Source organism: Pelophylax lessonae, assembly GCF_965119305.1.
Source record: "Pelophylax lessonae genome assembly, chromosome: 11".
In the NCBI taxonomy this organism is placed as follows: domain Eukaryota; kingdom Metazoa; phylum Chordata; class Amphibia; order Anura; family Ranidae; genus Pelophylax; species Pelophylax lessonae.
The window spans coordinates 72,609,625-72,630,178 of NC_138778.1; the positions used below are offsets into that span (position 1 = coordinate 72,609,625).

General features: G+C 47.0%; 1 protein-coding gene across 10 annotated transcripts in view; it reads right to left on the reverse strand.

The window, feature by feature from the left end:
• Positions 1 to 20,554, reverse strand: part of SRCIN1 (SRC kinase signaling inhibitor 1) — a gene marked incomplete at its 3' end in the record, with an annotated part of 894,005 nt that overhangs the window by 249,396 nt on the left and 624,055 nt on the right. For all 10 annotated transcript variants that reach the window (XM_082272513.1, XM_082272514.1, XM_082272511.1 and 7 more), the window contains 2 exons: positions 20,159 to 20,354; positions 4,674 to 4,872 (listed from right to left, as the gene is read on the reverse strand). In XM_082272513.1, the coding sequence (XP_082128639.1) occupies positions 4,674 to 4,872; positions 20,159 to 20,354 (395 nt within the window). The remainder of the gene's footprint in view (positions 1 to 4,673; positions 4,873 to 20,158; positions 20,355 to 20,554) is intronic.

The window sequence follows — 20,554 nt, forward strand, 5'->3', positions numbered from 1 at the left end:
ACCGAATAGGTACGTGGAGGAAATCCTAAAGATTCGCACCACGCAATATAAGTCTTCCATGTGTGATAATAGACCTTGCTGGAAGTCGCTTTCCTTGCTTTAATAAGGGTAGGAATGACTGAAGCTGACAACCCTCTGTCCTTCAGTACTTGGGTCTCAATGGCCAGGCCATTAAAACCAGCGACTGTAAAGCACGATGGTAAATTGGTCCTTGAGACCACAGACACTCCCTGAGACGAAGTTCCCACGGAACGTCTGCGACTAGCATGTCCAAGTCGGCCAGGCCGGCTTGACGAGGCCAGCCTAGAATTTCTAGGACCACTGGCGCTGACTGGATCTGAACCAGGCGTCCCTAGAGCTATCTGGCCCCGACCATCCGAGAAAGTCTGGTCGTTTTCTGTTCCCACACATTTATCAGATACCTGATTCCTATCAGGAAGGGTGATCTTTTCTGGTTGAACCTCAGGGACCGAAGTCACCCGGCTAGAGGCTTCTTGGTCTGTCTGGTCAACCAGATCCGATTCCTGTGGGGAATAGAGACTAATCTTAGGAAAAGGTAAAGGAAAAGATCTATTCAGGGAACGGTGACTACCGCTCCCTGTAGTACTTAAATGTTGGAAGGGAAGAATCGCACCGGTAGCAGTAGTCGATGCTCGATCTAATGTCCTGAATACCGGTGAAAACGTCCCCCCACCCTCAACCCGGGTTGGGGCGCACCTTCAGGCTGTATAATCCTTTGCTTCGGGTTTGGCTGAGTCAGTCCTCTGTTTGTCCGACCAGCCTTTCTTGAACCCTCCTGGAGGAGTCTTGCCTTTCCCGCCTTTTCCAGCCGGGCGTACGAACCCTTTATGGGCGGTAAAGAAAGGTCCTCGCTTGTTGCGAGGTCCCTTAGCTTTAGCAGCCTGTGGCAAGAAAGTGCTCTTGCCCCCAGTGGCGTCCTTAATAATTTCATCTAGGGTGGTCCCAAATAGACGATTCCCCTGAAAGCGGAGATTCGTCAAGGTCTTTTTGGAACCTAGGTCAGCTGACCAGCATTTTAACAACAGCACACGTCTGAGGATTACCGCTGACATAGATGCATGCCCTAATAGGGGGGTAGCATCCAAGGCTGCGTCACAGACAAACTGTAGCCCTTGTATAATCTGTTCCATCAAATCAGATGTTCCCTGGGGGATATCTTTTCCCCTTAGGTCTTGGCGTACCAATCTCGCCCATTCCGTTAGTGTCTGGGAAACTAGACCAATAACAATTACTGGTCTAAATGCTGACCCTATCAGGGAGAAGATAGTGCGGGACTCCGCTTCCATCTTTCGATCCACCGGATCCTTAAAGGACGAAGTGTCCTCCACTGGGATAACCGTGGCTTTATTCAGCCTGGAAATAGGTGGATCCACCACTGGTGGTACCGTCCATTTCTTAATGAAGGATTCCTCAAATGGATAGCATCTAGCAATACGCTTGGAAATCGTAAAGGTACGCTTAGAATGCTCCCATTCTCCTTTAATTTTATTACCAAAACACTTGGGTACAGGAAAAACCTTCACCGTTTTGATGGGCTTGTTAGTACCAAAGGGAATCTCTGTTTCAGTTGCCTCTGCCGGTAAAACCTCAAGTCTTAAGGTTTCCCGCACTGCCACAACTAGTGCGTCCACCAATGCTTCTTCCTGAATTATAGCAGGAGAAGGAACGTCCTCCTCACTGTCTGAGGGAGCTTTACCTGAGGTAACAGCCCTTGCAGAGGGACCTGCAGCTGCAGTGACCATCTCTGAATCTGAGTCAGAGGTGTCAGATAATATAGGGGTAGGCGGGGGTCGCTTCCTTGACCCCCGTCCCTGACAGGCTGCCTCCACCCGAGCCACCAAAGACTCCAAAACTGCTGTAAATGCATCCATACTCTGTGCACCGGCGGGTCCTGTGGCCCCCTCGAGGGAAACAGGTGGGGGTATTTGTGTGGCAGGGTCCATGATTATTCCAGTAACTTCCCGGATAATACAATTCAATTAAATAAAAAAACTTTTTTTTTTTTTTTTTTCAGACCCCCAGCGCCACAAAAGCCCCTTAGTGTTACCTGCTAGGGATCCCTATCGATCGAGAGAGAGAGAGATAGACCCCCAGGCTCACCACTTGATGCTCAGAGTTAACTGCAACAGGTTACAGCGCTGTGTTCACAAACAGGAAGTCTTTTGGCTGGCTGCCCAGGAAGAAAGGAAGCGGCTCCGCCCCTCTGCACGACTTCCGGCGCCTCCCCTAGCTCCACGAGGTGTTTGGATCACCTCAAACATGGCCGCCCCCATGCTGGAGACACGAGGCTACGCCAAAATGGCGGCTCGTGCGATCCAGCAAAAAAAAAAATGGCGGCGGCCTGTACCGAATAGCGGCGTGCTGCAGAGCACACAACACCTTCTCTGCATGGGGATTTGGCGTGGTTGGCGGTACCGGCCCTGGCGGACCGCATGGCCGTTCGGAAGGCCTGCTATTGCTGGAGATTTGACTAGGAAGGCAGTCTACATGTCCGTGGCTTCTGACTGGTAGGTACTTATTATTATCACAGTAAGATTCCCATACTGCCACTGATTACAATCTTTTTAACATGTATACAATTAGATTGTCAGCTCCCAAACCAAGCCTCCTGGCTTTTTGCACATAAAATCACACTCAAAGTAGGGGGATCTGTGCCATGTTATAGGATAGAGGGGGACTCTACCTTACCATACAGAGAGGGGCCCGCGTTCACCACAAGACCCGTCAGGGGAAAAGGGGGAACATACTACTCACCATACCGGAACCAGGCGGGCACCAACTCCTGACAGTACCCCTCTCCACCGGGGCGGGAGGGCTGTCGACCAATACGGACGCCGTGACTCATGGTCCTTGGCGTTTCAGCGAGACGTTTAACTTGCGGGGTCAGTCCCCCAGTGGGACTATGTCGCGGCCGACCCAGCGCGGAGCTATGGCCTGCACGCGCTCGTAGGCTGAACTGGGGTGACCACCGGATCTCAACATCCAGCCCGTCGCCCAGTTCAGCTTTCTTGCTTGAAGATCTCACAGGAACACTGGAGAAAAAAGCTGTCTAAAAAATCTTTTTAAGAAAAAAATCTTGCCAGGACCGAAGATCCCAGCAAGGTATCTAGGTCCTTACTCCTGACTAGACAGAAAAAAACTGATTTGCTGTGGCGGAGAGAGAGAGGATATACCCTCGGGGACTGCCCCTGGGGTGTGGCCAGAGCATTTTTATTTCCTGTCTAGTCCTGCTCCTGTGGAGGCAACATAACCCGAAGGTGCTGTATCACCGAGGACTACGTCTGTCAATGAGCGATAGAGAAATTATATATATATATATATATATATATATATATATATATATATATATATATATATACACATATAGAGAGAGAGAGAGAGAGAGAGAGAGATATAATTTTAGCAGAGACCCTAGAGAATATTTTTAATGTATTTGCGCAGCATTCTTTCAAACACAATTTTTTGGGAAAAAATACACTTCAATGAATGGTAAAAAAAACTAAACAGTAAAGTTAGCACCATTTTTTCGTATACAGTAAACCCCCCTCCATTGCGGGGGTTACGTTCCGGACCCAGCTGCGAAAAGTGAAAATCCGCGAAATAGAAAAACCCTATTAAAATGCATTGTAGGCTTCTGTCACTGTACGTGTAGAAGCATTTTAAGGTCTTTAAACACACTTTTAAAACAATAGAATCTCATTTAAACACATAAAAGATACTGAGAAACATAGCAAGAGCTATGGAAAACACAAAAATATTTCATTTTTAATGATTTATATAGTAAAATAACATTACAAAAAAAAAAGCAATATACCGAAACCGCAAAAACGGAACCGCGATGGAGCGGGGGTTTACTGTAATGTGAAAGATGATGTTTTGCTGAGTAAGTAGATACCCAACATGTCATGCTTTAAAGTTGTGCACACTCATGGAATGGCGACAATCTACAGTACTTTAAAAATCTCCATAGGTGATGCTTTAAACCATTTTAATTTTGTTAGAGTTGCAGAGGGGGTCCAGTGCTAAAATTAATGCTTTTGCTCTAATGATCGCGGTGATACCTCACATAGGTGATTTTAACACCGTTTACATTTGTGGGCAAGACTTATGTATGCATTTTCTTTGGCGCCCGAGCAAGGAGCGACGGCTGCTTTCAAATATTTTTTTTTCTTATTTTTTACACTATCTTTTAAAAAAAATTAAAAAATTCTGATCGCTTTTATTGCTGTCACAAGGAATGTAAACATCCCTTGTGACAGTAATAGGCAGTGACAGGTACTCTTCTAAAAGGAAGCAACAGTAAATCCTAAAGCTGCCAGCTGATCAACTCTAGAGGCTCTGATTTTAGGCACAGTACCAAGAATAGTGAGCAACTGAACATGTGTAGAGTGGGGTGAGGCAGTGCATTACTGGATTTCAAAAGGTTCAGGCACTTATTTTTAATGTTTTACATCGTTATACTTGCAAAAGGGAACAACCTGAAGTGATCTATCAGGACTTAATTTTCTGACTAAAGTTCCACTTTAAAGGTTTGTTATTCATTCATTTATCTTACAGTACACCTTTAGGCTAATAGTAGACTCAGCACAGTCCCTATTGATCCCTTCTTGAATCACAGTCAGGCTGGCAAACATTCCTTACACAATCCATACCTGACATCCTCCAATTCATAGAAGACATTGCGGGACTCGTCTTTGATAAGTATGGCGGTGTTGTGAGATTTCAACATTCCCATGGTGAGTTTTTGTTGGAACATATGCACAATTAGAGCATGTAAAGTGTCCATGCTGGTGATCTCATGTGTGATATGCACACGCCTTGTCTCATCACCATACTGCAGGAACAAGACACCTGAAAGAAGAAAAGGAATCACATCTTTAATGCATCAAAAAAAAAACAAAAAAAAACAGGAAACTAGATTATGATGAACTTATGGTAAAAATAAAGAAAGGCTCTCTCTAACGTTCATAGCAACTTATCAGATTCCATGGGTTTGCTTTAATGAAAGCAAACTGCCTGTAAACTTTGCCAGGGGAGATTTATTTTGCAACATATTGTTTCCAAGAGCTCAGTAAATAAAGTGAAATATCACTTTGCAAAGAATACCCATTGATGTACAAGTAAAATAAAAAATTAGCATTTTTGCTTGCACATGGCTGGATGATGGATATCAACAGAGCTTCACCTTATTTGCTGTACTCTGGGGAAAATTCCCTTTCAAAAGTGAACTTTCTATTTGTCTTTAGTAATCTAACCTCCAAATGTATTTTCTTAGGGTGCAACTTACAAAATGAAAGGGTCAGTCTATTTAAGACCGGTATTTTAATTAAAGGTTGAAGCTAATGGGCCTCATCATCCCTGGCTTCTTATAGGTCTTCTATACTCCACAAACAACATCTCCCTGCCATAATATCCAACTCTTAAGAGTTTTAAGCCCCGTACACACGTACTTATCGTCGGCCGAAAGATCGGCCGTCTTTTGTCCAGGGCTGTCGTGTCTGTTGAAAACTGCAAAAGACTGCACACGAATTTTGTCGGCCAACAACAGCCGACTGCAGAAGTGATGTCATGTGATGGTTAACTTTCCTTGTCTTTTTTCTTTTCTGAGCATGCCCAGTCTTGCTAATCTGCTGTCTGTCGGCTGAAATCTGTACTGACTGCCGAACAATCGGCCGTTCTGGTGATGGACAACAAAAATTTTAAAGTCTGCACGACAGATCCTGTTCGGCCGAAAATGCGCTGTCGGCTGTCGGAAGCATCATACCAACAAGCCTACAATCGGCCGATCGGTCGTCGGCCGAATATTTACGGCCGACAATCGGTACGTGTGTACGGGGCTTTAGATGTTCCTTCCCACCTGTGAGAGTTACCGCCCCTACTGTCAGATTCTCTACAATATAAAATAAATATTATAAGAGTTAGACTGTGGACCCTCATAATATTACATAGTTACATAGTTACATAGTAGGTGAGGTTGAATAAAGACAATAGTCCATCCAGTTCAACCTGTGTAGGTGTGTGTGGCTGTAATCATCTCACATACCCCTGAATGTTCTGATCCTTGAGATGCAAGTCTAAGAGTCTTTTGAAAGCCACCATACTACCCGCAGAAACCACCTCTTCTGGTAGAGAATTCCACAATCTTGTAGCCCTAACAGTAAAGAACCCCCCACGTTGCCTGAGGTTAAAACGCTTCTCCTCTAATCGCATTGTATGCCCTCGAGTCCTCATGCAATCCCTTCGAATGAACAGCTTTTTTTCTAATATATAACAAAAAGTGCAGAGCTATCAAATATGGATTATGAAGAAGATATCGAGGAGAGCAGTCCACAGGTGAAAATTATGGTGAAGCATGCACAAGATATAAACATTCAGTGCTCTTCAATGTGCTGGTAATCCTCCACCCAGTCTCATTAGCCTCTCACCTCACACTTAGCCCCTGTGTCACCAGACGGGCTAGTAAGACAAACTTTCTCCAAGGATATCACAAATATAGATCAAATCAGTATTCCTCTTCATCAGAAGATAAGGCTCACAGGTAACAGATCACAGGTCCATAAAGCGGGTCACAGGTCCATAGGAAAACAAAGGTCCGGACATAGTGCATTACCGCAATAAATTACTTTATTGAACATAGCATAAAATCATAAAAATTACCTTGTAAAGCACTATACAAGTGCATGTGATGAGCAGATTGTATTACACACAGCGGTCTCGACCGCAATGGATGGCGGGTGACGTCACCGGCCCCTCCCCCTTCGCACGCGTTACGTCCCACTGCACGGGACTTCCTCAGCCTTGTATAGTGCTTTACAAGGTAATTTTTATGATTTTATGCTATGTTCAATAAAGTAATTTATTGCGGTAATGCACTATGTCCGGACCTTTGTTTTCCTATGGACCTGTGACCCGCTTTATGGACCTGTGATCTGTTACCTGTGAGCCTTATCTTCTGATGAAGAGGAATACTGATTTGATCTATATTTGTGATATCCTTGGAGAAAGTTCGTCTTACTAGCCCGTCTGGTGACACAGGGGCTAAGTGTGAGGTGAGAGGCTAATGAGACTGGGTGGAGGATTACCAGCACATTGAAGAGCACTGAATGTTTATATCTTGTGCATGCTTCACCATAATTTTCACCTGTGGACTGCTCTCCTCGATATCTTCTTCATAATCCATATTTGATAGCGCTGCACTTTTTGTTATATATTTGTTATTGGGACTTTTGGTTTATTGATCCTTTAGTGCATAGCAGCTTTCTATTATATTATTTTATACAGTTGCGCTGAATTTTTATCTATTATTATTAGCTTTTTTTCTAAGCTGGGATCCCCATTAAGATATTTATAAATTGCTATCATGTCCCCCCTCAGACGTCTCTTCTCCAGGGAGAATAAATCGAGCGATTGTAGACGCTCTTCATAGTCAAGGTCCTCCAATCCCCTAATTAGTTTAGTTGCCCTTCTCTGGACTCTCTCCAGCTCCAACACATCCCTCCTGAGGACTGGCGACCAAAACTGGACAGAATACTCCAGATGCGGTCGGACCAGAGTTTTATAAAGTGGAAGGATTATAGTCTTATCTCTGGAATACATCCCTTTCTTTATGCATGCCAATATTCTGCTGGCTTTGGCAGCTGCCGCTTGACATTGCATGCTGTTGCCTAATCTATCATCAACCAAGACTCCCAGATCCTTCTCCATTTTTGATTCCCCCAAGGGTTCCCCTCCTAACGTGTATTGTGCTTTTATGTTTTTAGTCCCCAAGTGCAAAACCTTACACTTCTCCACGTTAAACCTCATTTGCCATGTCGTTGCCCACTCTGTAATTTTGTCCAGGTCATTCTGTAGGATATCTGCTTCATGCTGTGCAGTTATTGCTCTGGCCAATTTTGTGTCATCTGCAAAAACTGATATCGAACTACTGATCCCGACCTCAATGTTGTTTATGAATAAATTGAACAAGGTTGGTCCCAGGACTGAGCCCTGGGGCACCCCGCTTACTACGTCAGACCAGTCTGAGTATGCGCTGTTTATTACCACTCTTTGGACACGCCCTTTAAGCCAATTCCGTATCCAAGAGCAAACCCTGCTGTCGATACCTGCAGATCTTATTTTATAAATTAAGCGCTTGTGGGGAACTGTATCAAACGCCTTAGCGAAATCCAAGTACACCACATCCACTGGTCTCCCCCTATCTAGCTCACAGCTCACCTCCTCGTAAAATGTTAATAGATTGGTTTGACAAGAACGCCCATTTGTAAACCCGTGCTGATTACTGCTGATGATGTTGTTGTCTTTAGCAAACTCTACTATATAGTCCCTTATCATCCCCTCCAGAAGTTTACATACTATTGATGTCAAACTGACAGGCCTATAATTTCCCGGGATATGCCTCTGGCCCTTTTTGAATATCGGAATCACGTTAGCTTTCTTCCAATCCCCTGGTACATCTCCTGTCCTAATACTGTCAGCAAAGATCAGGAACAGTGGTCTGGATATAACCTTACTGTCGCCGCCTCTTCATATTCGTCACTAATGGGGGTTATTGACCTTTGCTCCGTAGGAGTAGCTAGGCAACAGAATATATTAATATCAAAGCTTTTAACATATCCCACCCCCAGGGGGTGGTCCCCTCAGTCAATACCTCCCTGCTTCCTGCATACCAACTCAGTTTCAGTAGAATAGCAGTAGAGTACATAAACAAACCCCAAAAGAGGGGCGGGGGCGGCGACTGTCGGAGGACTCAGAGAAAGGAATTTTACAGGTAAGATTTTACAAAAATTCCGTTTTCTCTTACGTCCTCCGACAGTCGCCGCCTCTTCAAATTCGTCACTAATGGGGACGTCCCATAGCAGTGTAGACATGAGGGGTGGGAAAAAAAAAGCAGCCGCGCCTAAAGCAACGCAGTACCCACATCAGAGAAAGGAACCTTACCAAAGTAAGAGAACCAACTGGGCAACAGGAAAAAACGTGCTCAACAGGAGCAACAACCCAGGAAAAAACAAGTAACCGAGGGGCAACAACACCCCAACAGCCAAGGACCCAAACAAGGGACCCTAAGGCACTGCCGCACTAAGAAGCATCTGCCGATGCCTGAACATCCACCTTGTAAAATTTTGAGAAAGTGTGAACGGACGACCAAGTCGCCGCCTTACACACCTGGGCCACAGAAGCCTGATGACGATAGGCCCAAGACGTACTCAGAGACCTGGTAGAGTACGCCTTCACAGGAAAAGGAGGAACCTTCCCCTTCAAAGCATAGGCTTGCACAATGATCCATTTGGCGATGGTAGCAGCCGACGCCGCCATGCCCTTCCGAGGTCCCTCAGGAAGGACAAAGAGAGAATCCGACTTGCGAAAGGATTTTGTCGATGACAGGTAAACCCTGATCGCCCTAACATCCAAGGAATGCAAAGCCACCTCCTTCGGATGCTTAGGCTTCGCGCAAAGCGAAGGCAGAACAATATCCTTATTTAGGTGAAATTCCGAGATCCTCTTCGGAAGAACAGACGGGTTAGGTCGCAAGACCACCTTATCCAAGTGAATCACCAAATAGTGAGACTTGCAGGACAAGGCCGCCAGCTCTGACACCCTGCGAGCCGAAGTGATCGCCACTAAGAAGGCAACCTTCTTGGACAACAAGGACAACGAGATCTCCCTGATATTTTCAAAAGGAGCATGTTGCAACACGGACAGAACAAGGTTCAAATCCCATGGAGGCAAAGGCTCCCTTCTAGGAGGGACCAAATGTTGCACCCCTTGAACAAAGGTGCTAACCAAGGAGTTAGACGCCACAGGGCGTTGAAAGAGAACGGCCAGCGCAGAAATCTGACCCTTAATCGTGGCCAACGCCAAACGCTGGTCCGCGCCCGTTTGAAGGAAAGCCAACACTCTCGACACCGAGTACGAGCGAGGGGAATACCCCCTGGACTCACACCAGGCAAAGTAAGCCTTCCAAGTACGGTAGTAAATCTTCCCCGAAGAGGCCTTCCTAGCCTTGATCAAAGTGGGAATGACCTCGGGGGAAAGACCCCTATCCTTCAGGACCTGGCTTTCAACAGCCAGGCCGTTAAAGCCAGCGACTGTAAAGCAGGATGGAATATCGGTCCTTGAGACAGGAGATCTTCTCGAAGTGGCAGACGCCACGGAGCGTCGACCGCCAGATTCACGAGGTCTGCGTACCAAGACCGGCGAGGCCAGTCCGGTGCCACCAGAATCACCGTTTTCGGTTCCGAGGCCAACCTGCGAAGGAACCTGGACAGCAGCTGAATCGGTGGAAAGGCATACATCAGGCGATACTGATGCCAGCGCGTCACTAACGCGTCCGAGGCGTCTGCCCGAGGATCGCACGTCCTTGCCACGAACCTTTCCACCTTGTTGTTTAGACGAGATGCAAACAGGTCTACATCTGGGGACCCCCACTTCGCACACAACATCTGGAAGAAATCCGGGTGAAGGGACCATTCCCCCTGGTCCAGGGTCTGGCGGCTCAGATAATCCGCCTGCCAGTTTTCCACCCCCGGAATGTGAACTGCAGAGATCGCCGGGACGTGCGTCTCGGCCCAAGACAGAATGTCGGCTACTTCCCGAGCTGCCCGGGCACTCCTGGTGCCCCCTTGGTGGTTGATGTAGGTCACCGCTGTGGCATTGTCCGTCTGTACCCGAACCGGACGGCCCTGAAGCCTGTCCGTCCAACGCAGAAGACAAAGATTTATCGCTCGCAATTCCAGAATGTTGATCGGAAGGGAGGATTCCTCTTCCGACCAAGTTCCCTGGGCGGACAGAACGCCCAGAACACCACCCCAGCCCGACAGGCTGGCATCCGTGGTGATCACCGTCCACGACAAAGGACGAAAGGACTTGCCCCCCGACACCGCTGGGGACTGGAGCCACCACAAAAGACCCCTTCTGGTGAGATGGCTCAACAACAGCCGCAGATCCAGAGATTGCAGACGCCCGTCCCACTTGGCCAGGACCTCCGCCGGAAGCTACCGTGTGTGAAACTGGGCGAAGGGAATCGCCTCGAAGGCCGAAACCATCAATCCCAGACACCTCATACACGTCCGGAGGGACGAGCACTGATTGTCCCTGAGGGACCTGACTTCGCACTGAAGTGTCCGAAGCTTGTCTTCCGGCAGGAAGACCTTCGCTTGAACAGAGTCCAGGATCATCCCCAGGTAGGGAAGACGAACCGACGGACACAACGTCGATTTTGGAAAATTTATCGTCCGGCCGAATTCCTGCAGAGTCTGCATCATGATGGACAGGTCGTTCACCAGGCCCTGACTGGTCGCGGACCGAATCAGGATATCGTCCAGATACCCCAGGACAGAAATGCCCTGGGCCCTCAGCAAGGCCAGAACCGGCGCAAGCACCTTGGTGAAAACCCGCGGAGCCGAAGCGAGACCAAAGGGCAACGCCACTAATTGATAATGATCCTCTGCAATGGCAAATTGAAGGTACCTCTGGTGACCCTCGAAAATGGGGATGTGAAGTTATGCATCCTTCAAGTCGATGGAGGCCATGTATTCCCCCGGAACCAGGGCAGCCACCACTGATCGCAGGGATTCCATGCGGAACTTGCGAACCCGCACAAAGCGGTTCAGAGCTTTCAAGTCCAGAATCGGACGTACCTTGTCCTCCTTTCTGGGCACAGTAAACAGATTGAAATAGAACCCCCGAAATCTGTCCCGATGAGGCACCGGAACCACCACTCCCTGGGCCCGCAGGTCCCGCACCGCCAGGTGCAGATCCTGCAAGCGCTCCGGAGTCAGCTGAAGGTTTGAGGGGAAAAATCTGCCCGCCGGCCGAGAGAGAAACTCGATCTTGTAACCAGATCGAACGATTTCCTGAACCCACCTGTCCCGAACGCGGTCCAGCCAGGGTTGAAGAAAACCGAGCAAACGTCCCCCCACCCCAGAAACGGGTGAGGGCGCCCCTTCAGGCCGCATTGTTATGGGCAGCGGATCCGGACTGGCCGGACTTCTGCTTACCCGCCCACGGCTTCTTCTGGGAGCCTTGGCCTTTGAAGGGCTTGCCCTTATAGTGCGACCGAAAGGCATGAAAGGACCCCTGAGAGGGGCTAAACGAAGCATTCTTCTTACCACGAACAAACTTATTCTTGTGAGATTGGGGCAAGAGAGTGCTCTTACCCCCAGAAATACCCTTTATCAGAGTATCCAAAGATTCGCCAAAAAGGCGAGATCCCGCGTAGGGCAAATTAGCCAAAGTCTTGCGAGAAGATTGGTCAACCGACCAACATTTCAGCCATATCAGGCGACGGTTCAAGACCGCCACACTAGAAAGACGCGCAGCCAAAGGGACTAAATCCAAGTCCGCATCACACAAATACATGACACCCTGATGAATCTGATCCACCATAGCCAAAGTTGTCGGCGGGGCAGAGTCAGCCACCAGAGTGCGCTTGAGCACCTGCGTCCAATCCGCAATAGCCTGGGCTGCCATAACGGAAGCAAAAATAGGCTTCAGCATAGAGCCAGCAACCGTATAGGCATGACGGGCCAGAGATTCCAATCTGCTGTCCGTCGGGTCCCGGAACACCGGGGTATCCTCAGCAGGGATCGCAGTAGATTTATTCAAAATCGCCACCGCGTGATCCACCTGAGGCGGCACACACCAACGCTCATCAGTAGCTGGTGTAAAGGGATAACGCAGTTTGAACCTACTCGGTACAGCAAAAGGCTTCTTTAAATTGCGCCATTGCTCATCAACCGCGCGCTGAAATTCCGCAGGGCAAGGAAAAACCTGTGATGTTTTGCGTTTCCTTTGCGTCCCATAAGAGGACATCAAAGCAGGAGGACATGGTTCATCCTGCAAATGCAGCGTTTGCTTGATAGAAGCAACTAACTCATCCATGAGTGCAAGCTCTTCAGACGAGCCAGGGGGAGAATTATCAACCCCTTCCACCTCAGCCTCCCCGTCAGACCCCACAAGGTCTAGGGATGAGTGAGACCCTGAGAAGGGCACTCCAGCCATAGCAGCCCCATCGCCCTCTGAATCAGAGGAAATAGACACCCTGGGCCGTTTAGTGGATCGATCAGCCACCAGCATCTGCACTTGAGCAGCTAAGTTTGCCACAATAGTGGCCAGATCAGCCCCCTCGGGGGAAGCAGCAGCCCCTTGGCCCCCCACCAAGGTGGGAGGAAACTTGCAATCCTGAGAATCCATGCCCCAGCCAAATAAGCAATAAAGGGTACTGCCCCTTTAAGATCGCGGTGAGACCGCACCCACTGAATACACTGACCCCCCCAGGGACAAGAAACTGGGCAAGGTATACAGGAAAGAAGGAAATATAAAAACCTGGAGAGATCACTAAGGCTGCTGCACCGATCGCTGTCCCAGAGCAAAAGGAAGTGATGCAAGACTGACCGCCCCTATGAAGCCTATGCAAGGCTACACAAACATGGCCGCTCGGCTGAGGAAAACCCTGGGCAAATAGAACATGGCGCTGACATGTGGCCTGATCGATCGCCGCTCAAAATGGCGGCGTTTGGCGCCAAAAGCGCTGTGCAGTACCTCACAGGACCTGCCACCATAATTTTGCCCCAAAAAATGGCGGATCGCCGCAGCGATCGCCACACAGCATGTCTAAAAACTGACTGTTTTATATGACACCCAGCAGAGCGGGAGAGCCCCCCCTTCACAGCCCACACACAGGCAGCAAGCTCACACAGGAGCTGACAGGGAGCACAGCAGCCACACAGACATGCAGGGTCACACAGTCCCAGACTGACACCCAAATAGACAGGTCCCCACATAGAGTTACACTTACCAGTCCGGATGGTGTGGGGAGCCTGCTCCAGCGACCAAACCGCAGTACTGAGGACAGGGAGTGTCGCAAGCATGACGCAGTGGAGTTGCGGTGCGAAACCGCAATGGCGTCCAGTGAGGTAGCCACCTCACCGATAGCATCCCTGCAGCGAACAGGGATGGGTCGTTCAATGTGCCAGGGCAAAACCTAAGCTGAACGCTCGATGGCAGGCTGGGAAGCCCCTGGCCCTGAGCCCTGGGATCCAGGGTGGCCAGACAGACCCAGCGCCGCACGATCATCTTCATCAGAAGAAACTAACTAACGCTGAAAATAAACAGCTAAGTAAAAGAAAGAGAAAAAACTTCAAATAAAATCAAAAAAAGAGAAAAGTAGCTGAGACTAAGAGCCCCAGCACAGGAACAGCCTGCATACTCCTGAGCTAGGCATATGAAACTGAGTTGGTATGCAGGAAGCAGGGAGGTATTGACTGAGGGGACCACCCCCTGGGGGTGGGATATGTTAAAAGCTTTGATGTTAATATATTCTGTTGCCTAGCTACTCCTACGGAGCAAAGGTCAATAACCCCCATTAGTGACGAATATGAAGAGGCGGCGACTGTCGGAGGACGTAAGAGAAAGTAGTAAAGCCCTGGGGTAACTTCTGCCAGTTGCCAAATCCTGCATCTGCTAGAGGCAGTTAGATTGGGTACATTGGTCACAAAGCAATGCATAGAAAACATATAACCTGGGTACTGTAGCCTTCAAAGAACGCAGAGAGACAGATTTTACAGTGAGTGCACAAAATCCTATTTTCTCCTCTGTTTATTGTAGGACATTAAGAAGTAGAGGTTCTTTGGATCCTGACCGTTCAAATGTCTCAAAGTATTGTCTACCCAAGCGAAGTGAAAATATAACAAACCCCCCACCCCCCGGGCAAACATCTTACCTCTAGAGGAATGGGCTGTAACAATAGTCTGCCTAAACCATCTCAAGCAGTACCCGACAACACTGTCATAGTCTAGGTTTGCATTTATGCGGTAGCATGCAGTTTTCGTGCATTTTACATTTATATATTTTTTTTAGTCCCTTTAAAACTACTGTATATAGCTGGTTGCTAAGCAGAGGGCCGGGATGCCGGCCGGCGCGTCCTTAACAACCGATGAGTCATCAGCGGTCATAAAAATTGCCGGGGGAAAAAAAAAATTGTAAAACAAAACGGTGCAGGGGTCCCCCCCCAATCCATACCAGGCCCTTAGAGTCTGGTATGGTTCTGGAGGGAAACCCCATGCCAAAATAAAAAAATAAATAATGGTGTGGGGTCCCACCAAATCTTTACCAGACCCTAATCCTTGAGCATGCAGCCCCGCAGGTTAGGAAAAGAAAGGGCCAAGTGAGTGCATCCCCCCACTCCTGATTCATACCAAGCCGCATGCCCTCAACATGGGGGGGTGCATTGGGGCAGGGGGCACCTTGTACTCATGTTGGTGGGGACAAGGACCTTTTCCCCACATCCCTGGGCTGTGTAGGTCTGTGGGCGGGGGCTTATCAAAATCTGTAAGCCCCCTTTAACAAGGATCCCCAGATACTGTGAATGGGTATGGGGTACATTGTAGCCCTACTCATTTACCAAAATATGTGTCACATTACTTTATTAAAAATCCCAAAATAATGCCCTTTGATGTAGATTCATCATCAATCACGCCGCCTCCTGGACCGGAAAAAAGAAAAAGCTCTGCATTCATCGAAAGCTAACCGCTGATTGCCTACTCCTCCATTTGACAGTTCCTAAATAGGTAAGGGGCGGGGTCACCCAATGAAGTCACCAGGTGGTTTGGCCCCTTGTGATGTCACCGCTTCAGCATCCTCAGGTGGCCCAGACCCTTACCTATTTAAGAACTGTCAGACGGAGGAGTGGGTAGTCAGCGGTTAGCCTTTGACGAGTGCAAAGCTTTTTTCTTTTTTTTTTTTCCCGGGTCCGGCGGGCGGCGTGATATTTAATAAAGGGGTTGACAAAAAAAAAAAAAAAAAAGGTACACTTTTTTGGTGAATGACACTTTTTTTGGGTGAATGAGTAGGGGTACCCCTACTCATTCACATGAGGGGCAGGATCTGTGCCAGGATCCCCTTGGGGGGTTCCAGATTCTGATAAGCCCCTGCCTACATACCCACCCAAACACAGCCCAAAGATTGTGGAGAAGAGACCCTTGTCCCCATTACTATGGGGACAAGGTGGTTTGGGGTGGTGGGGGCAGAGCATGTTGAGGGCATGCAGGCTGGTATGGTTCGGGGGGCACCCTCGCTCATCCCCTCTTATTCCTGACCTGCCAGGCTGCATGGTCGGATAAGGATCTGGTATAGATCAGGGGGGACCCCCACGACATTTATATATTTTTTTACAAATTTTTCAGCTGGAAATTTTTTTTTTTTAATGCAGTTGCTTAAGAGCAGCGTTGTGGAGACCTGAACAGGACGCCCGTGGGACCTGGTGTTCCAAACATAAGATATATGCATGTTTGACCCCCCAGACTGAAAAGCTGTGGGCCCATTTCCTCTGGTGACTGTCAATCAAATCCAGTAATGGGGGGGTGGTGGGGCTGAGCCGCACTGTGTGTGTGTGTGAGCCTGCAAGAGTACCCCCCCAGCAAGCTGTAACCCCCCCCCAGTGGAAGGAGGATCAGGGCTGCTCTGTGCAAAACTATTGCACAGAACAATTTAAGACCTAATAAACAAGAGACATAATTTATTCTCTAGTTTCTGGCACAAAAGTTAAGCCCACAAAGTAAAAAAAAAAGGCCATATATCTGATCCAGCGACCGTGTGAACAGATCTTGCGATGGTCTCCCCCATTCTGTCTGACATATTTGTTATTTAAACAAAATGTAAAAAAAAGAAAGACTTAAATATCACTTTAAAGCACAAATGTCTTATATGGAAATTGACTATTCCCACACATTTTACAGTGTCCACACTGAATGCCAAACAGAAAGACCACCCTTTGTCCCAGCATCCTTGGAAAGAGTGCTTGGGGCATGTCATCATCATCCAGCACATGCAAAATAGCTGCCTGAGCTTCTCTCGGGCTGCAAACATTCGTGGCCACGCTAGGGAAAGTAACAGGGGCATATCCAACACATATAAAAATGGTGGTTGCATTGGTAATGTGACTGCCAGGCATATTATTGGCTACCAAGCAGCCCATTCACACTCAATAGGTGGGGAGAAGGGGAGGAAAAGGGGTACCCACTAACCACTCCTGCAACCGAACAAAATATAAGGGAGGAAAGGAGAGTTTTCATGTTTACCATTCCGGTAAGAATAAGTAGAGAGTACTTTCTCCCATGACAGGCCACCTCCCTCCAGGTGTCTGCCTGTGGGGACACTGTAACCGATCAGCCAGGTGGCTAGCTGGTCATATGTGCCCCCCCCCCTCTCCCAAGAAGTCTCACAGCCTGCCTATCAGATACATGATAGGGCTGTCGTAGCCAAAACGTATACACTTACAGCACTTAATTGCTGAAATGGGGAGATTCCAAGGATCTATACTATCCAGCCTGTCACCCAGTCAGCAGTTGAAGGTCCTGGAAAAAAAAGGCCCTGCAAAAGGAGGTAGAATAAGATAAACCTGGTCATAGACTAATCTGACCAGTTCAGCATGGACCAGCTGAATTTCGATCAATGTGTGGCCGTCCCTGCTTGACAAGGTCAATCGTTTGCCCAACCTCTGTTGAAGGGATATGCTAGAAATCTTCCAGCTATCAAAATACAATGTACTGGCGGGGGATCCCACAATCCGCCTCACTTGTACGGACACAGGAATCCAATTTTTTTCTTTTTTCTTTCAGTTTGCTGGCTGGCTGGCTGAAAAAAAAAAAAAACTACCTGTCAATGGACGAGCTTACAATTTATCAGCAGCGACACTAGGCGAAAAACTGAGCGGTGGTTTTGATCACCAGCAGGATTGCCCCTTGGCTGTACTTCTTTGCTGTGTGCCTAGTATCCTACTCCTGCAGGTTGCATTATAACTCAATGGTCAAGATCTAAAGGAATTCCGCTGTTTCCATTACTAAACAGGAAATGTGCTGCAGAACCTAAATAATCTGCACTTACAATTTTCTTTTAGCCCCCCATATAAAATTCCCATAAACACCTGTTGAGACTGCCAGTGAAATCCACGTAAAGCAGCTTTTTGTGATTGCTGTACTGTTCTAGCAATATTCCCGCATTTACGCAGGCTGTGCCTGCTTGCACTACAGTGGGAATAAAAAATGCATTAGTGGAAATTATTGCCACTGTGGATTCACAAGCCTGCAGCTTGTCAATCAGCACATAGCCATATCTTGTCCTGCCCACGGCATTTTGGATTGATAGCACTTCCTCTGTTGCTGAAAGCCTCCTATCGTGCACTGCAGTGTCTAGGAGGGGGATCATGTAGGACAGAAAAGAATGAGGATTTCACTTAGAAAAGGTAAAGAACGTTTTTTTTTGTTTACTTTCTGTGCATCATATGGTACCTGCATTTTATATTTGCTTAAACTGTCATACAGGAGCCTTGCACTTTTCTACTCAAAAGAACAATGTGATTTGGTAATGCAGGCATATAACCTACTGATTTATGTGCAGGTGATTTTATTTATATTATAGGTCCACTTTAAAGTCACAGAAATAGATATGGAGCCACATAGACATTGTACTAATAAAATATATTTTCATCAGCTTACATCTTTTCTATCACATTAATTGCACAGTCTGTCTAAATATGACAGTGCAGACCAGAGCAGAGTTACTGTATATCCAGTGCTCTCAGTAATCAGCAACAGACTTCGGTCAGCCATACAAGGCTCAGATCTCAGACGATTCAGCAGGAACCAGCCGAGATTCGAACCACTAATGGGCAAGGCTGAATGTAGACAATTGCTCGGCAGGAGAGATTCCCCTGTCACTGTCTGTGTTTATAGGGGAATCGTGCAAAATTCTTCCCTGCAATTAGTGGATGCAGGAAAGAAAATTCGCACCATCTATGGTCGGCCTTAGTTTAACACATCTCATCTCTTCCTCTGCATTGGAAGTTTGTATGAGGACATTTATGCGGGGGGGGGGGGGGGGGTGTTACTCAGCTATATTAGCATAAAGCTTAAGCACATTAACCACTTGCCCACCGCCTTTTTACTACTGCGGCAGGGTGGCTTGGCTGCGTCCAGTCATGTAGACACAGTGGGAGGCGGGTTGCGGGAGGAGTGGCGGCGATTGCCGCTGCCCTCCCGCGTTCGTCCGAGAAACCTAGAGAAGACCCGCCTGCTTATGTAAGCAAAGCAGGCGGATCTTCTGTCTGACAGGCAGGGAAAGATCAGCAGTTTCAGCTAAGCTAAAACTGCGATCTCTCTGTGCCTGTCACAGAACCATTCCCCCACACAGTTAGTAAGCATATTAGGCATACATTTAACCCCTTTGATCACCCCCAGTATTAACCCCTTCCCTGCCAGTGTCATTTATACAGTAACAGTGCATATTATTTAGCACTGATTACTGTATTAGTGTCACTGGTCCCCAAAAAGTGTCAAAAATGTCAAGGGTCTGATCTGTCCGTTGCAATGTCGCAGTCCCGCTAAAAATCGTAGATCGCCGTCATTACTAATAAAAATAAATAAATAAATAAATAAATAAAAAGTCCAAAAATCTATCCCGTAGTTTGTAAACGCTATAACTTTTGCGCAAACCAATTAAAATACGCTGTTTGGGATTTTTTTTACCAAAAATATGTAGCAGAATACAAATTGGCCTAAACTGATAAAAAAATTTAATTTTTTTAAATTTTTTTGTTGAGAATGGTTTAAAAAATATGGCGTTTTTTTCAAAATTGTCGCTCTTTTTTAGTTTATAGTGCAAAATCTAAAAACCGCAGAGGTGATCAAATACCACCAAAAGAAAGCTCTATTTGTAGGGAAAAAAGGACATCAATTGTATTTGGGAACAGCATCGCACGACCATGCAATTTTCTGTTAAAATAATGCAGTGCCAAATCGCAAAAAATTGCCTGGTCATTATGGGGTAAAACCTTGTGGGGCTGAAGTGGTTAATGTAGGTATTTTTAAGCATTTCTAGGGAAAATCAGTAAAAAAATCATAGCATGCAGGGGTACAGGACTATAAAAATATAAAAAAGCAGGACTTTAATTGGGCTTTTATAAAGCAAGTTCATGGCTGGATTTTTGGAGAAACATTTGTTTTCCTTTTTTTTTTGTATCAACAGTTTCTATACTTTTCAAAAGAATGAAGGAAGATCCAATGATAACCAAAATAATGATAAACAAAAAAAAATGAACATAAGACAATGAGCATCTACAATGCATAGTAGCCAGCTGACACACCTGGTGAACGCAGTTTGGTTTGACTAGTGGACCGAGACAGTGGCAGGCTTTGCCGGAAACGGTTCATCCTGTTGAACCCCAGTGGTAATTCAGCTTCTGACATGGTTTCCAGGGATTCAGCTGAAGCAAAAGACAATTTAGCTGCTTGATCTGCAAGGCCAGGTTGTGAGCTCTGGGAGTGACGTGAGCTCCTAGTCTGAAAAAAAAAAAAAAAGAAAAAACAACATAGTAAACAAAGTTATGGGAACTGTGAGGGACATCTTACTGCCATCTTATTCTACTACTTTATTTAACCTACCCTATAAGTTTTAACAGTTTAACAGGTGAATGTCATTTCAAACCTAATTTTTCATATTTTTTAATTTTCAGCCTAAAACTGCTGGTGAATTCACTATT